Source organism: Myripristis murdjan, chromosome 23 (assembly GCF_902150065.1).
Source record: "Myripristis murdjan chromosome 23, fMyrMur1.1, whole genome shotgun sequence".
Classification (NCBI taxonomy): Eukaryota; Metazoa; Chordata; class Actinopteri; order Holocentriformes; family Holocentridae; genus Myripristis; species Myripristis murdjan.
In genome coordinates this window covers 18,860,099-18,878,399 of record NC_044002.1, presented here as the reverse complement: position 1 = coordinate 18,878,399, position 18,301 = coordinate 18,860,099, and the positions used below count along the sequence as shown (strand labels likewise).

Below are 18,301 nucleotides of genomic sequence, written 5' to 3'. Positions count from 1 at the left end.
CACAACTTGATTATGTTGGGAAGTCTCAGTTTCGTGACTCTCCCGGTTGGTCCTTCTTGCCGTCGGGCACAGCTCCCAGCGTGAAGGGAGCCTTGATGTTCATCCTGTCCTTCTCGGCCTCCTCGTCTTCATCGTAGGGCTCGTCATCATCCTCATCCTCCACGTCGCTGTGGTGCGGCGTGGAGTGCAGGGAGGCCGAGGGAGAGGGGGGCACCGAGTAGGGCCGGGGGTAGCGGAAGCCCTCTGTCTGCAAACACAGAGGCGGCAGAATCATTCGGAGGAAGAAGAGCAAAAAGAGGAAGGCCTACAGTGAAAGGATGAGGGGCAAAAGAGAGAAGAAGCGCCTCACTCCTGTAATACCACAGGGATCGGCATCAGCAGACTCTGAAATTATGTCTTGTCATTCATCCAAATGTTAGGCTGTCAATTAAAGGCCTGGCAAATGTGGGTCAAATCCAACAGTATCCTCTCTGTCTGTCAGTGATCGCGATGATTGAGAATCTCATGTACATCTCCTGAAAGATGTGTGCTTCAAATGAAAGGCTACACGGTACCAGATCTGGTTTACAAATTATGATTTTTTTTTTTCATCTCCTGGGGCTGCTGGGAAATTGTGCACCACAGCTAAAATGTGTGCAAAGTTGCTCGGGGTTCCCACCGCTTTGTTTTTAGTAAAAGTGTGTGTAGTTGATTGTTGTGAATTCAATAGAACATGTGACTCAGTGTGGAGAAACACCGCTTTTTGTGTGTTTTATGTTGATCTTTGCATCCACTGTGTTAAAATGCTTAATCACATGACAGGGGTCAAGATAATATATTGTTTGAATTGTTATTTATGGATTAAAAAATTTGGTTTCTGATGTTTTCAGCACAACTTAAACAGCCTGGGTTCATGGCATTCAAACACAGATGATATGACATCACTGATTCCCACTGTAATGTGTGCAGGTGAGATTATAAACACCAATCTGGGTTTTTTTTTTTTTAATATTTTTTTGGTGCAACATTTCTACCTGTGACCAAGGTTAGGATTAAGCACAAAGCAACAACTTTTTTTTTTTTTTTGTCCACTTTGTTGTATGTTCTCACCTTCAAAGGGGCCATGGGGTCCATCTTGAACTTGTCGGGGAAAGCCCTGCTGAGAGCGAGGTGGCGAGCGTGCACGTAGAACTGTCAATCACAAGTCAGCAGAGAGAGGCTCGTCAATGTTTTAATTCTTGCAGTCATGAAAACTTTTATTTATTCTCAAGAAACGTTGCATTGTTGTATTAAACTCAGTATCAGTAAATCAGTAGTTGTTATGACCTGTTTAGACCGATTTTAACTGTTTTTATTGTTTTGCATCAGTGTATTTGTCCTGTATTTTATTACTGCATCATTTTTGTATTTTTGAAATTGTTCTTATAATTCTTTATTGTGCACACTTGCAAAAAAAATGTGTCTCCGAGTTGAAATAAAGGTTGAATAAATCATATCGCAAAGCCAGTATGTATCCCTTCTGTTCAGGGTTTGGCTCCGGGTCAAAAGGGTCAGGCCCTTCTCATATTCTGCACCTCTCTCCCAGCTGTTGTGTATGAGCTCTGGTGCAGCAGATACAGACCCTTCCCAGGTATCTCCAGTCCAGCAGGTCGGACAGCCTCTCGGTTCGGTTGCGCTGGATGATGCGCTGGCGGCGAGATTGCTGGCAGAAGCTGAACATGAACTGGGTCAGCTGGTTACACGACTCATCGGCCGAGCGGAACCGCCGGTCCACGATGTAAATACCTGAGAGAGATGAGAAGGGGAGGGAGAGGTCGGAGGAGCAGGGGGAAGAGGGAACAGATACCCACCGATTTGCAGACATCAGCTCTTCTCCCAAGATGATACAGCTTTATAGCATTTGGAGAACTCAAAGATGAGGTAGTGATAGCACTGATCAAAACAGGGGTGTGTGTATGAGTGTGTGTGTGTGTGTGCGTGTGTATGTGTCCACACCATAAGCTGCCGGGTCGGAAACATGTTCCTCCATGAAGCAGCCGAAACCTGAGAGGTTGGTGGTCACACTTGGGATCCCCATCACAGTGCATTCACCTGGGAGAGCACAGGACAAATGTAATGGTCAAAAATATGCTCCGTGTTTGTTTCTGTGTGTGTGTGTGTGTGTGTGTGTGTGTGTGTGTGTGTACCTGGTGTGTATCCCCACGGTTCATAGTAGGAGGGGAACACCCCAAGGTTGCAGCCACGGACAAACTCCTCATAGTCCATCGGCAGCAGAGGGCTGGTGGAGGACAGGAACTCGGGGTGGAAGATAATCTGAGAGGAAAAAGAGGGAGACATGATCCTCAGAATGCCTTACAAGGTATAAAACCTCCATGTTATCGTGTCATTTTTGTCTCATATTCAGTTTTTCATTTACATTTTCATTTTCTTGTTTTTCTTGTCTCCAGAATTTCTTAATCCTCATAGAATTGAAACTGCAGTGGAAACAAGTAGGATTTTCTCACCCTAGTGGCAGATTTTTTTTTTTACTTCATTTAAGAAAAATTACATTTTTATGACTGAATATTAGACTAAGTTACTTGTTAAAGTGGAGACTTTTCCAGTTTTATCCACATTTAACGTGCACTATAGCTATTTAGAGTCTTGCAGCTCTCTACATGTACAGGACAAGTGACACACAAAGGCCTTTTTTAAGTCATGAGACGGGCAGGTTAGCCATCTAGTGTCAATAAAATTACCTCTGATTCAAGATTAAAAATTCTGCAAACAAGCTGAGCCATGATCAGCATTGGAAACAAGTGGGAATTATCTCACCTCAGTGGCAGATTATTTTCCACTTGTTCTTAGAAAAACAAGATTGTAACACTGAATATGAAATTTCAACAACACATTAAGATGGAGATTTTTTGCAGAGCATATCGCCCATGTTTTCCCATTAAACTGGCTGCTTGAACACTTTAAAACTGTCCACTATGCTGAGTGACAGCAGGCGACTGGGAATACCTCAAAAACTGAGCCACTCATTAAAATAGTAGCTATCTCTAGATTTTTTTTGTAAAGGAGTTTAATGTATCAAAAAAGATGAAAAAAGCCCTCACACTCATATTTTGCTGTGCAGGCTTTTTTCATCTTTTTTGATACATTCCACTGAGCCCAGCACCCTAAGTATGTGATGTGCGTATATATCCACAACCTAAAGGAGTTTAATGAAAATGCACAGGCAGCTACCAAGGACTATTTCTTATTTCTGCTCTTATTTGCTCTTATTTCTTGGTTGGTCATGTGCATTATTTTGCTATTTCCTACCATAGTATTGTCAGCCCCTTAAGATTAAGAGAGTAACAAAAGTAGCACTTATCGTCTGTTGCTGTGGATGTTGCATCATGTGAACATCTGGTAAACTGTATGATAAGGACAACATCAATAAATCACACTGTGGCTTCCTACTGTACCTTGACCCGGTCCATCCTGGAGTTGAAGAGGCCGATGCGTCGGACGTTGGACAGGATGGGGTCCGTCGAGTCATCCAGCATGTTGTGAGTGGTCACCGGAGGAAGGCTGTGTCTCTGCAGTGTGTGTGAAAATGGGAGCAAGCAGAGTGAACAAGCATGTGGATGAATTATTGACGTAAAACAAAAATAAGGAGACAAAAAGTGAGAGCGGTCAGCTTGGTTTGTGATCTGTGTCTCTGCCGTGATAGGGACTGTGAGGTCGTCCATCCATCCTGCATCAGTAAGGTGTGCACAGCTGCAGATATCACACTACATCCATCTTTTCTTTTCATCATTCATGTCTCTGGATCAGAGCGTCCACAAAAGAGGGCTGGGTATTGGCGAGGACCTCAAAATGTATAAACAGAGCTTAAAATACAATCAACGATCAATAAAATATTCAACACATCAAAATAAATCAGGTGTTTGTGTGTCAATTTATTAAAACGTCATTATAACATATGAAAATTAAGTGCATAAACGATATATATATCAGTACAACAGGCTGAAGAATCAGTACAGGACTGCTAAAATACTGCAACTCTCAGCTGTATTTTCTTTTTTTTTCTTTTTTGTTTTTTTGGCTCAGCTGTTCCACTAATTGCCAAAAATGTGAATGTATATTAGCGGTTGCATTTGTATACAAGCGTGTGTTGCACATGTAAACGTGCGTGCCTAAAGCAGTGAAGCCGACAATCAACAATGTAATGAGTGTTTGAGTCAGTGACCCATGACTAGTAACCTTTTAGAGGTGTTGAGGTATTGATCAGCACAGGGATATCTAACTCATGGCCTAATGATATCTGATTACCCTCTTGTACCACAACAGAGTCAGTAATTCACACTTCTCCTGGCCCTGATGCATCTGGAGAACTTCAGACCGGCGTGATTCAACTTTCCAGACATCAGAGCACCAGAAAACACTCACTGGATAAAACCAGTCAACTTTCAAACACTTAATTTGTATTAAACTGATATTATAGCCAAGTCTGACTTTACTGTACTTAAATAGTTTGTCATTGTGGTGCAGCTGAGCTTTGTTCAACCTTTTTTTTTTTGTATAAAACGATGCACAAGTCATCTACATGTCTCCTATTTGATGTAGTGCTGCAGCTGTAAAACAATCTTGGTGTTGAATATTTCACTCAGTATAAGTTTTGATGTAGCCTCAATGAAGTGTCACAGGATATGTATGTGACATTGTTGCACAATATGGAGAAAAAAAATGTTTTTTTCTAACAGAATAGCTACTTATGGGTGAATTTACAGGGGGGAAAAAATCAGAGTTCAGCAGGTTAAAAGGATAGTACAGTATCCTCGTCTCTGGGTAATCCTCTGGTTACAGTGTAAGGAAGAGCAACTTTGCTGAGTGATAGTAAATCTCTCTCCAGGCGTGAAACTCTTCCTGAAATAAACAAGGCAGTAATGGAAAAGGGGGTGTGCGGGGTGTGGAGGTGGGTGTATAAAATGAAAAATTACAAAGCCAGAAATGATCACAACAGCAGCGTCTCCTCCAATCACCGTCCGGGCCCGGGCCTCCGCTCTATCACTCCCCACACACTCGCAGTCAATATCCCTTGCACTCCATTTCCGACCCCAGAAAAATCGACGTTGGCATAAATTCATTTAATTGAGAAAGGCTTTTTTATTGGCGCTTTGCTTGTAAGGCTGCTATTACACGTCGAGGGCATACATCACAGCAGCACAGCCAGTCTATTGACCCGCAGTCTGGTGTTGAGAGAGGTAATTAACTCACGCTTGGATTGGCCACAGCTCTGACGTTCATTCATGCTTTTAGCTCTGGGGAATCCCCCCCGGTGTCCTCTCTCTAATTTATCATCACCAGGGGCCAGCGCACATTGATCGGTCCTGGGAAAATGCCTCGTCCATTCATAAAAATAGAACCCAGTATATATGAGAGAGTTCCTGGAGATTCATCTTCCTCAGCATTTTGTGATTTTTTTTTCACTCTGTTTGTTGCCCAGGCCCCTCTCCCTTATTTATTTATTTATTTATTGTTGGCACAGCTCCTGCATGCACAGCGAGTGCATGAGGGAATTCTTCTCTGACAAACTCCACACAAAGCGGAGCTACTTTATACCATATATCACACATTTTCCAAACCAAGCAAACAACGCTGCATGGTTTTTCTGTCTCGAGATCCTTAAAAAAAGGGTAAAACTGTGATAAAATCTGCCAGAGGGATGAAATAATCCCACTTCTTTCCAATGCGGTTTTGCTGGTTTCAGGATTATTTTTGTGGGAACAAGCATAAATACGTTGAGACATGGCAGAATAAATCAGATCAGCCCACTAGTATCAATAAAATGACAGTTGATTCAAGAAAATTCTGTTGATTAGCTTTGGAAACTTTTATCTATTTTTTTCCACAGATTTTTAACACTGAATATGCAACAAAATGACTCATTAAGTAAGACGGAAATATTTGGAATATGTGCTTTTTGGAATATCTTTAATCTGATTATTAAAGTAATAACTCCCAGCAGCAGCAGCAGCAACAACTTGCCTGGTATGAGTGTAAGAAGGTAGAAGAAATATAAGAAGCTGCAGTCGTCACTAAATGCCATTACCCAAACCCAAAGAAATAATAACTGATCACCACTTGATCTCATGGATTGTCATTTAATTACCATAAAGCATTGCAGCTCCCTTTACATGTAATAAACTGCAACCCTGCAGAGACAGTGTTGGTACTTTTAGGAGTCTTGGTAGAAACAAGAAGGGGGAGCTTGTTTTCAACTAGAGTGATTATTAGGAAATATCCAAAAGGACTGTATTAGAAAGATAAAGGATATCAAGATCTTCACCTAAAACCACATTTGACTGTTTGAAGAGCAAAATCTCCACTAGAAGGAGTAGGTTTCAAGCAGTGAGACAGATGTAGACAGCAGATGGCAGTAATGCAAGACAACACAGATGCCAGCAGTCATTGGAAGACGGGAGGACAGAGGCTACCTGAGTGGCGTAGATGGCTCTCTTCATGATGGTGAGGTCGTCCCGGTCCAGAATGGTGTTCATATCAGGGATTTCTCCTCTGAGGTCGGAGCAAACAAACAAAGCACTCACATGTTTACGTATGATTCACCTTCTTTATGTGTGGCTGCTATTGGCTTATCTAGACTGGGAACATCAAATCAGTTGACAGATTACTTTTTGGGTCCCTGAGTGTCGATGGCTACTCTTGTTGTGGTCAAAGATTTATTTACAATGGAGGAAATAAGCTCTAAATGGTTAATAAATCAGGCTCTGGGTGTGTCAGCGATATTTAATGTGTACTTACCTTAACAAAGCATCATAGAGCTTCTTCCCAAACTTCTCCTTCACAGTGTGAGCCGTATCCCTGTGAGGGACGGAGGGGAAAACTGCCTCACAAAATGATCTAATAGGTCTATTAGGGACTCATTAGCTTCATCAGTGTTCCTAAAAGGCTGCCTCAAGCAATTTGTCACACTGATATTCAAAAGGAAAATTTAAGAAGCCGTGATGAATGTGGAGTGTTGATGCTGTGTGTGACTAATGGCTTTATAACAGGATGGCAGGACAGCCCTGTGTGGTAAGAAAGCCCGTCCTGTAAGCAGACACCTTCCAATGCAAAATCAGTGTTAATGTAATTCTGATGGTGTAAAAATCAACATTATTTTAGTGTTTATAGTCAAACCAAAACATCTGCTGACACCCATACCCATCAGAGTTGATTTAAACTAACATTTTGATCATTTTAGCTCCATATAATGATTGTTACTGAAAAACACCTCAAATATACACCTAAGTTCTGGTCCTATACAACATTTATATGATCTAATGGCAACAGACTGTCTGATGTGTTTGTGTGTGAGGTGTGGCTCACCAGAGCTGTTTGCGTATCGCCTGCCCCTTGAGCGACTCCACATTAAAGTTGTTGGTTTTCGCTGGCATGATGAAGAAAACAACCACGGTCACGTCGTTTCGGTGAACCTGAGGAAAGACGGGAAAGCAAAAAGAGTGTGACAGGTGTTTCTGTTAAATCTGGAACAGCTCCTGTAAGCTTGTGGTTTATTCTGGATCTTACCCTCAGCAGGTAGTTAAGTCTGGACAGAGCCTCTAGGAAAATATCTGCGCCCTTGTTGGAGAACTCGTAACGTCCAGCGATGAAGAAGTAAAGGGTTTTGTCCAGGTTGAAGTCCAGGTGGCTGTCAGGAGCACAGGCAGCGAAAATGGAAGTTAAAGGGGAACGCCACTCAAATCAAGAGTTCTTCATTTCCAGACAATTTAGAAATAGAAACAAACTTCTTCGCAAAGACAGAAACCGGAAAACTAAGAGATGATGTCATCCAGCTACAACCGGTGCATAACTCCTGCCACTCTGTCATGTCACCTGCCATACTGAATACAAAACATTAACACTAATGTTATACCACTATTGCCATTTTAAAGATTTCGGTCAATTAAGTCATTCACTGCGAACATGATGGAGGTTCATCCTCCATGGGAAAATAGTCTGTAAAGCCAGAAATTAAATGAATTTTGCACACCATGTCAATGCATTTCAGTGATAAATTTGCTTTTTAAAAATTAATTGCACATTTAACAACAGATACCAGAGGTTCCTTATCACTCAACTGGTGGAGTGGGTAAACCTGCCTCACACCTAATTGAATTTCATTAGGATTTCAAAGGTCATTTCACACTGATAAGAATAGTAGTCTGATTATTTAAATTTTTTTGGCACAGAAATTGATAATTTTTAATATTTTAAACTGCAACTTCAGTCTAAAAGTACTGGAATTTGGTAACAGTCTTGAAAGACACGTGTTACCTGAATCTTAATAAACAAGCCTGCACTTCATGACACAGATCAGAATAGCAAGTAAGAAGTATTTCCATTTCCATGTCGCTCCATGTCAAAACCCACCCATAGAAGTGTCCTCTGACAAAATCCTGGAGGCGAGCCTTGCTGGTGGAGTGCAGGTTCTGAAACTCATGCATGGCCGAGAACTTCTTCACATTCAGCCCGTTTGGAGTCACCACGTCTGTACCATCAACACAGAAGAAAAAGGGGTTTAATGTAAGTAGTTGCATCGTTCAGCTCAAACCTGTCTCCGGTGCATGAAAAGTGATCTCCACACTGACACAAAACACATTAAGATGCTTATAATTACAGTGACACCCATAGAAAGTGACCACGTGCAGCAGTGAAATCCCTCCCCCACCTGGCTTCCTGTGCAGCATGTGGTTGGCCTCCACAGCGGTGATTTGGGAGACGGTGGTGAAGACGTGGGCGCAGTGGACAGCCGCTCTCTCCAGGCAGTAGCGGTGGTAGATCTGCCTCTCGCCCGCCTCCTTGTCGATGTCAAACTACGGCATACAGAGAGGCCACAGTTTCATGATCTCAGGAAACTGTGATTTTCCATGTTTGTGTCTAATCCACAGGGGTAAATGGGTTGCTATAGCAGGAAACACACTTAACCTTTGACCACACCAGCCACCACTTTCTAAAATGAGCGGATATTGCATAGTCTAAGGTTTTTTGGGTTTGTTTGTTTTTAGACTGATATAGGAGCTATTTATTTGTTTATATTTTTCCTAATTATTATTTGAGTCATTTATGTGACTGTCACTTCCTCTGCAGGCAGGATGTGTTATCTGAAGGTCCTCATGGCTTTGAGTGTGTGGCTAACTGGGAGCTACAGGTTTCTACAGCTGCTTGTTTGTTGACCATTTCAGTTTCTTTTCGGTTATCAAGACCAAACTGTACAGTGGAGTAAATCATCCTTTTCATTGTCAAATCACAACTCAACTCAGGATATAAATTTCTTCATCCATGGACAAACAAAGTGATGTTGCAAAAAAGTCCCTTCATAAGTCATAAAAATTGAAATAGTGGAATAGGAATTTTATTGGAGAAAAGCCATACAACTGACAATTCTATTTTTAAATATAAGTCACCAATAGGAAAATTTTCTGCCATTATTCAAGTTACAATTTACATGTTCATATTATCTCCCCCAGGTTTTTTTTTTCTTTGTAGCTTTAACCCTTAGATGCATGGCTCACCAAACCCTACACTCTTCCATGAGTGGGGTCAAAAATGACCCCAATTGAAATGAATGGGTTTTCCGCTGTAAACTTCAGAAATGTCTTTCATTTTAGTTAAAGATGATGATTTTTATTGTATTTTAGTCAACAAAAGAATTATTTCATGTTTGACATGTCCATTTATCACTTTTAATAAACATTTTATCAAAAAACATATTTTAAATAGGTCAAAAAAAGTAAACATCCAAAAATTATCCCTATTAGAAACAATGTGTTTAATGCAATATTTCTTCATTTTGGTTTTAAAATAATGATTCTTATTATATTTTGGTCAACACAAGAATAATTTAATATTTTACATGTTCATTAATCACAGGGCTACTCAACCCATGGCCCAGGGGCCACATGCAGCCCGTACGTCATTTTTATGCGGCCCGCCACTATCATATAATAAAAATATTATGATTCTAGCTAATCTTTTTGGGAATAAAGCCTCATTTTGTTGTAACCTGATCATTTCATCATTAATCATTGCATGACAATCTCTTATTCAGTGAGGTTTGGCCTTGGATGGAAATGTAGCTGTTTTCTGTATGTTTCATTCATTTGACAAAATTATTGTTTAAACGTCCAAAATAGGACAGACATGTTTAGTTTTCGGCCCTTGGACACAGCTGAATTTTGCTGAGTGGCCCCTGAGCCATCTTAAGTTGAGCAGCCCTAATTTATCACCTTCTTTCATTTGATCAAAATATTGCTATCAATGCAGCTATCAAAACATCAACATTCATTGTTTGTCTGTCCGTCTGTCTGTCTGTCTATGCACGTCCACACATATGTACACACACACACACGCGTGTCTTCTCTCTTCTCACTGTGAGCAGCTGTTACAAACTACTTGTTTGTGGCTGTGAGTGCTGCACACAGGGTCACTGCATTTCCAACAACTATTGCTGGCTTTGCAATCTTTGTTTCTTGGACATATCTTACACCTCTTTCTCTTCTGTTGGCCCTGTCTGCTTCTCTCCTGTGGCTGGATTGCAGCTTTTGTCATTCTACACCTTCCCATTGCTTCAGTGATGTAGGTTGGTAGGCATGGGTTACCTTCCAGTCATCATATATATATTCTGAGGTATAAAAATGATGATAATACTTACATGTATGTTGCTGTGTAAAAATAACCTTCAGGGTGGTGAGACTGCTGGCATTAGATGTGTAGATCAACACTAGATGTTTACCTGACATTCACAGTTGATAAAAATCAAAGGTTCCTAGGGTTAACCCTTGAAATTCCATAGAAAATGCTTGGGGTCATATTTGACCCCACGTATGGAAGAGTGGGGTATTGATATAAAAAATGCAATTACTTAAAAAATATAACAGTTAGATACAAATCCAAATGGCCTCATGTCAAAGACAACCTATTTGAGGAATACATGGAAGATTAAATGATAAAAATTTAAAATGACTAAGATATTGCAAAAAAACCACCTCCGGGGTCATTTTTGACCCCATGTATGCATCTAAGGGTTAAGACCAGCCAAACCTTTTCAAAGGAGGAGGGAATTCTATGATAGATTAGGCCTTTATGAAAAATTAAGAAAACAAAACAAAACAGGGAAAAGAGGAGTATATAACGTTTGAAAACAAGTCTTTTTAAGTCTATGGATTATTAATCCATAGACTCATCATCATCATCATCATCATCATGCATCTGCAATTTGATTATCGCTTTATTGTTTCAGTATGTGGTTCAAGCCACTTGTCACTTGTCTGTCAATTGGTCCTGATCATATTCAACAGCGTCTGTGGTCAATAGAGCTGAAAATGCATACTGATGTTGTTTTATTGATAATGAATAGATTTCAAGTGCCTCTCGACTCCATATTCGGGCCAAAGGGCTGCAAACACTCACTCGTCTGAAACTGAAGTCTGTCAATTATCCAGCCGGCTAGTGGCCTTTATGTTCACACTGACCTTTAGCTTGTGAACAGAGGGGTCCAATTACAAACACGAGTGGTCAAAGCCTGACCCTTACTGACGCAACACAACATCACTAATGATGCTCTGCATAACTGTAAGAGGGCTGCATGTATTGGGCTGGAGCTTGTATTATGAAAAGGATTCTGAGGTTGAGTGTGGCTATGGGGAAGTGCATGTTCCTGCATGTGCACTGTTTTTTCAAGTGTGTGTGTGTGTGTCCAGAATAATGCACAAATTTTTGAATATCTTCTAAAACTCCAATTTGGTTTATTTTCATGTTTTCAGTTCATTAGAAGGATTACATGCTCCTCCCTCTGTGAAAATGAACACTGAGAATGGATAAGAAGAAGCCAGAAGCCCCGACCCTCACAGCACACACACACAGACACACACACACACACACCTTATCCAGGTTGTTGTAGAAGTCGGCGTTCCCAGCGCAGAGGTACCGGCCCAGCAGGGTGGCGTGTGTGGTGAACACGGTTGCCATGGGAATCTTGCGGGAGCGAGACAGGATGAGTCCTGATCCTGCCTGCCACTCGTGGAAATGGGCGATGACGTTGGGCTTGTCTCCCAGCTGGTCTGTTAGCTGGAAGCGAGACACGAGGGAGCTTGAGAAGGAGTTGGAAATCACCTGCGCTTACATCTAGTCACATTAGGCTGACCTGATTGAATTAAAGCTGCACGGGGCAGTTTCACACATCGGGGCTTGAATACCCAGAAACCCTGTAGAATGACGTCAGGAAACTAGACACGGCACAATCATGTTGATCAACCTCGGTGATGTTTTGCACCAAAAAAAATACCAGAAATGAAAAGGGGTGAAAGATCTAACATTGTCTGCTCACTGATGCTGAGGATACACTTTAAATTTCACTTTTGATTTTCTCTTCCTATAGGTAAATAAGCAACAATAGCCATTACCAGACTTACATTTGGGCAAACAGGGTGTCTCAATTAGGGGCAATGAGACATTTTTTTTCTATTTCAGCCCCACTTTATGATTTAAATTGATAAGACAGGTGTGTTTTTACACTTACTTGCTTAATGCAGCTTTAATGTGTCAACAAGGCCTCCTCCCATGTTTACTATTGTAATTTCAAAGCTGTTCTTTGACATGCAGTGCTAATTTTAGTTGGAATTTACTCTTAAATGCACCAGTTTTGTCAGGTTTAGCTGATTTCACTGTTTTAGCTCTTTCCCTGGCTAAATAATAGGTTATTATTCCTTTAGAGATGGCAGTGCATCATTTCCCAGACTCGTCTTTTGGGTCATTAGGAAGCTTTAAGATTCTAAAAGAAACCCATTGTGTAATAAGAAGAGTTGGGTTCACAACTTCACTTAAAATAGAGTGACCTCTTTGAAGAACCAGGCGATCAGGGAGCCGAGGATCAGGGAGTCGTTGGCTTCTCGGTCGTGGTAGGGCAGGCCGATGTTGCAGGTGTCCCACAGGTCGCCCTTCCAGCGGTCCAGGTTCCAGGCCGCTGAGCCGATGTCAAACAGGATCACGTAGGGGCTGCCCTCAATCAGCCAGCGGCCGAAATGAACCTGCAGCACAACATCGGCACATACAGCCACTCTCAGTCAGAAAAAAGAACATTTTATTTACTTGGGAGCACGTTGGCATTCGTATTCTCCTTCTCCTTTAAAGGGCCAGTGGTTTTCATTTGCCACCATGACCTAAGAAGTTGCAGGTTTTCATTTTTATTTCAACCAAGCTACAGCTACAGCATCTAGTTTTGCTGTTCCTCCTATCTGGTTGAAGGAACTCAGACTGACTGAAAAGCACAGATGGCGCAGGTCTACCATCTTGTGGCTATAGTGGACAATGCCATGTGTTACTTTTATTGGAGCGGCTTGGTCCTCAGTGGACGTACGCCATCTAGTGTGCAATGATTATTACACAAACTGGGTGTGTCCTCTCCTTTACCTTGCCTGTATCAGACCTGCCAGTGAGGAAGGGGCTGGAAAACAAAATTCAGCAAAGAAACAGAGAAAAATTTTGGTGGAAAGTCAGCCGCTAAAGCGCTGGCATGCAAGAACGAAATTTATTCTTATTACGGTGAACCCATGGACACATTCACCATGGAACAAAATTACAGATAAGCTCTTAATTCTGCTCACTATAATAATCATCTTAATAGTTAGTAGTAGTAATAGCAGCATTGGTATTGTTGTTTTATCAAGAATTAAGAAATATTTGCTCATTTGATAGGTGTATTAGTGAGGACTGATTGCAATAAATGACTTTTTGCTGATATTTTGTTGGTAAAATAGCAAAACGTCATTAACGGACACTGCTGCACTGTAATCTCTTTTGCTCCTTAAGATCAGAAATACAAAAAAATTGAGTTCACAGTCTTGAAAAACAAACTCGCTGGACTGTTTCAGACTAGCTCGATCGAATTCATATTCTTATTCTTAAACGTTTCAGTGTTGTTTTTCTTTCCCTGGTCAACATAGACACACATGCACACTCTTCCCTCTTTCTCGCTCACACACCTGACAGCCGTTACTGATGAGGGCGTCCATGGCCCTCCTGATGGCCGGGATCGGGGGGTCGCACCCCTCCACCTGCGTCTTGAAGTTGTGCTCGAAGTACGGCCCCATCATGAAGTAGTTCTCCCCCCATTCGTCCACCGTGATCTTGGCCTTGGTCTGGATCACCGTGTAGATCCCTCCAACTGCAGACAGAGCAGGAGAGCGGGAGATCTGAGCCCAGCTGCCACTTTGGAGATGGAGGGAATTGAGTGTAAACTATTATAAAATGATACAGTGTGAATTATCTAGCGTGCTTTATGTCGGCAGGTGCAAATGATAGTGTCTGTTAATATGTGTGGGGTTAGTGGGACAGGTGTTGTTTGACAAAATGGTCCTAGAAAAGGTCACTCCAGAGGTTTTGCTTTAATTAGCAGGTCATATTGAGATACTGCAGATATATGCATGACATTTTCACATTTTAAATTTTAAAGAAAGGCTGTAAACATGGATGGAAGTGATGGACTCATTTCTGAAGTTACAATGATGAAAGACACAACTGACTTCTGGCCCCCCTGCCCCTTCACCCCAGCACGCTCGACAAAGGTCAGGAGGTCACGACAACCACAAATAGTCAGGGATGATAATCAGTGACAAGCTGAACTTTGACATCGATGCTGAGCGGATTTGGAAAAACGGCCGTTTCTGCTCTCCATCTAGATCTGTCAGTTTAGTTTAATTTCATTTTTTTTTTATCCATTTTTGTTTTATGCAATCACTAGTTTGGAAATTTGAATATTGGCAACAAAGTCTGAAGTCTCCCAAAACTATTTCATGTTTATATTTAAGTCAGATCTATTCACTTTATCACAGATTTCCAATATTTTCCAGCTATTGCCAACAAACTATGGACAAACCAGGATTAAGAAAAAAAATACTTCTAATATTTTTTTACACCAATGAAAAGCTCTCTATCAATGGATTTTATTTTGTTTGCCTCAATAAGTCTGAATCCTTAATAAACATGAGTTTGGTGTTGTTGTACTTTCTGTAGCTTGTCATGCTCTGTAAACCAAACAGAGACAGATATGTGTTGCTGTAACGCTGCAAATGACCAAAACACGTGTAAATGTTTCTGACAGACTGACATGTGGCTCCAAGAAGACAAATATTTATATGCAAAACCATCAACAATCACAAAGCCCCGTGTGACGTCTAAACCACGTCAGAGGACCGACGTTATATAAGAGAAAGTAGCAGGATGCCAGATAACCTCTGGACTGTTCAACAAAACAACCAGTCACAACACAGGAAAACCATAGATCCATGAGCTACAGTGTATACACTCCTAAACCATCCTGTCTGCAAATGTAGGGTGAAACTCTCAGTTTCTGATAAAAGGCATAAATGGACAGAGAGCACTGAACACATAGCGGACTGCATCAGCCCATCTGTTTGCAGGTTCTGGCCAAAAAAGTCCCAACTAAACTTCGCATGAGAGGAGGAAATCACTGTATTGTTGCAATGCCAAAGCAAAGAAAACATTCATTACTATTGTTTTAGTGAGAGGAGACAGGAGACACACGATACATTTTGTCTCTAAGAGAAGGATGAAACTGGCTCTCTTGCAAAAATGATGTACCGCCTCACATGAAAACTATTTACTTTTTGAAGCATTCCTCTTGAGATTATGTAAGCCTTTGGATCACAAACTGATTAGACTTTATATTTTAGAGATGTTTAACAACAAGCAGGGTTTGATTTATTTTTCAAAGTCGATGAGCAGCATATTCACATATGCATGACAATATCAGAAACAAATCAAGACTACGATCTAAAGACACCCAGTAACCAGATTTAATCAAGAGAAGGATGGCCGACAGTTGGTGCCACAACTATTACCACAACAATTTACATATTTTATACTTGATCCAATGTTGAGGCATGAATGATCAACACCTTCTCTCTCTCTACTCACTCCTAAATGCACATCCTGTATCTTGGAAAACATCCTATTATTTCTCCCTTTTTTTTCTTTGACATGATCCCAAGCTTATTTTAGGCTACTCAAAGATGTTCTGGGTAATAATGTCTGTTAAATATCTAAAACAACGTAATACAGCCTTGCAAAGTGGCTGCTTGTAACCCCAATTTACATTTCATTCATCTCAGAGGGATTTTAAATTGTATCCCTTCAGTTTGTTCATACATAAGTCAGACTGAGGAAGGGAAATCAGCCAAAGCGATGGCTGCTCTACTATCCTGATTCAGTTCGTCTGCAGATTAATATTTAACCCCTCAGATGACAACATACTCTCTTCACTCAAAGCATTTCAGTGTTTGCTCTTTTAGGGACAAAGATTGGCAGTTTTACACAAAATTAGCAGTTTGCCCTAGTGATTTTTTTTTAATGAGCATAGGATTCAGTGTCACTATAAACTACTGCACTTTTTTCCATATTTTTAATACAATTCTGTAATTCTGTAATGTAATACAATTACTGTCGTTATGATGCAAGCCCGTAGAGCAAATTTGCAGGGTTGCATGCGGTCAACAGCCAGACCCTGAACTAATACAGGATTACTTCACTTCATTATAGCTGATTTTGATCCAAATACACATGCAATCCAATGACCTATAGACTTGCAAGAACATGCTTTGTGTGTAAAAGTAGTAAATAGTAAGTACATGTTTGAATGTAAATGAATTGTGATAATTTTATGGGTCTAATGAAGTGAATCATGTCACTATTGTATCAGTGCAGACTGAAATATCTCTTCCTCTCTTTCATTCATTGATTATATTATCCTCAATATGTAATTTTGTTAATAATAATTATTATTATGAGTATTGTATTGATCTCCATTCTTGATTTAACCTATTGACTACTATATTTTCCACTGCTGCAATGAACCAGTTTTATTAAAGATTCATGTGTGGATGATACAGATCTGTGTGTAAATCAAGCATCTAACCTAGCCCTTCTGAAGCATCAACACACAAGAGACAAGTTGTATGGATGAGTGAAGTTTCAGTTGTTTTTTTGCTTTTTTTTTTTTTTTTTATCTAACACTGACCTTTGTTGGTGACCTCCCAGGCCACCTCAAAGAGCAGCAGGTCCTCCACAGGCAGCTGGTCGTCCTCCCACTGGGGCAGCACCCCACTCAGCGACGTCATGGACAAGGAACGGGACAGAGGCATCTTGAGATGTTTAGGGGTCCAACACCACCTGGAGCCTGGAGCCTGGACTGTCTACAAAACCTCTAACAAGGCCTGGAGGTGGAGCGAGAACAGCTGGGCACAGTCCTGCAGGGCCTGGGGGTTCGTGGGACGACGGAGAGCGTGGCGAAAAGACTTTGCCTTTTCTCTCTTTGCTCAGCTTGGACAGTCCTCTAGGAGTTCAACCAGACAAGATAAAAATGGACTAGGGGGAAGGACTGCCACTCCGCCTGCTGAACCTCACCCTCAGCCAGCAGGAGGGGAAGTTTGCATTCACCAGACTGAAGTCCACGGACGTCAAGGTGAAAGTTTTGGCAGAGCCATTTGTGCACACGAGGAAAACACACAGCGGAGCTCAGCCTTATTAACATGCAGAGACCAGTAAAAATTATATTTACTACTTTCAAAAGAGGGCCACTAATTCACTACACTACTATAACAACAACTATTACAACTGTTTTTACTTCTAATAATAATAATAATATTCAGTAGAAGAGGAAGAAGAAGTAGAAGAGGAAGAACTTCTTTATCTATATATCACCTTTCAAAACAGCTTCATTTTGCCTGTTACAGTAATTTCTGCTGTCTTCTTTATTAATTTATTTTCTGTTATGTATTAAATCTCAAAATAGACCCAATCTCATGTCAGCAGATCTTGTCAACGCCCTTTGATCATCCACGCATTGTTCATGTTGTAGCCTGTTCACAGAGACATAAATTACCACCAAGTGTCACAGAGCATATTTATTAGCAGACACACGCAGCAGATATGATCTATATGTGTTTATATAAGTATGTATCTCACTGTGTCTATCCTATAATAAAGACAAATATAAAACATATAGTAGACAGCTGCGGTTTAGCATGGAAACTTCATTCAATCAAAATAGCAGAGACATAAATGCCAGATGAATTTGTGATTCGGGCCTCCAAATTCTCCAGCAGCACTTGATGCCACACGGAGGAGCTTTATCTGGAAAAGGTAAAGGTTGACAGTGTGTGCTGGCAGTTTTGCAGTGATATGATGTTCCACAGCTCCCTGTGCGTGAACATGCGGTAACACGGCAACGGGCCTTATTTACTGATGCATGAATGTTTTCAGCTGCAAAGTGAGT

The 18,301-nt window shown here is 41.0% G+C and overlaps 1 protein-coding gene across 1 annotated transcript; it reads right to left on the bottom strand.

Annotated features, from left to right (window-relative positions):
* Positions 1-25: 25 nt before the first annotated feature.
* Positions 26-17,189, bottom strand: gys2 (glycogen synthase 2). Its single transcript, XM_030046261.1, has 16 exons — positions 17,045-17,189; positions 13,992-14,173; positions 12,846-13,037; positions 11,893-12,078; positions 8,681-8,825; positions 8,383-8,500; positions 7,540-7,660; positions 7,339-7,445; positions 6,772-6,831; positions 6,447-6,525; positions 3,432-3,545; positions 2,166-2,292; positions 1,975-2,070; positions 1,601-1,764; positions 1,090-1,170; positions 26-247 (listed from the first exon to the last, which is right to left on the bottom strand). The coding sequence occupies exons 1-16, from the start codon at positions 17,166-17,168 to the stop codon at positions 26-28; spliced, it is 2,118 nt and encodes a 705-aa protein (XP_029902121.1). The 5' UTR covers positions 17,169-17,189.
* Between the last annotated feature and the right edge of the window lie 1,112 nt (positions 17,190-18,301).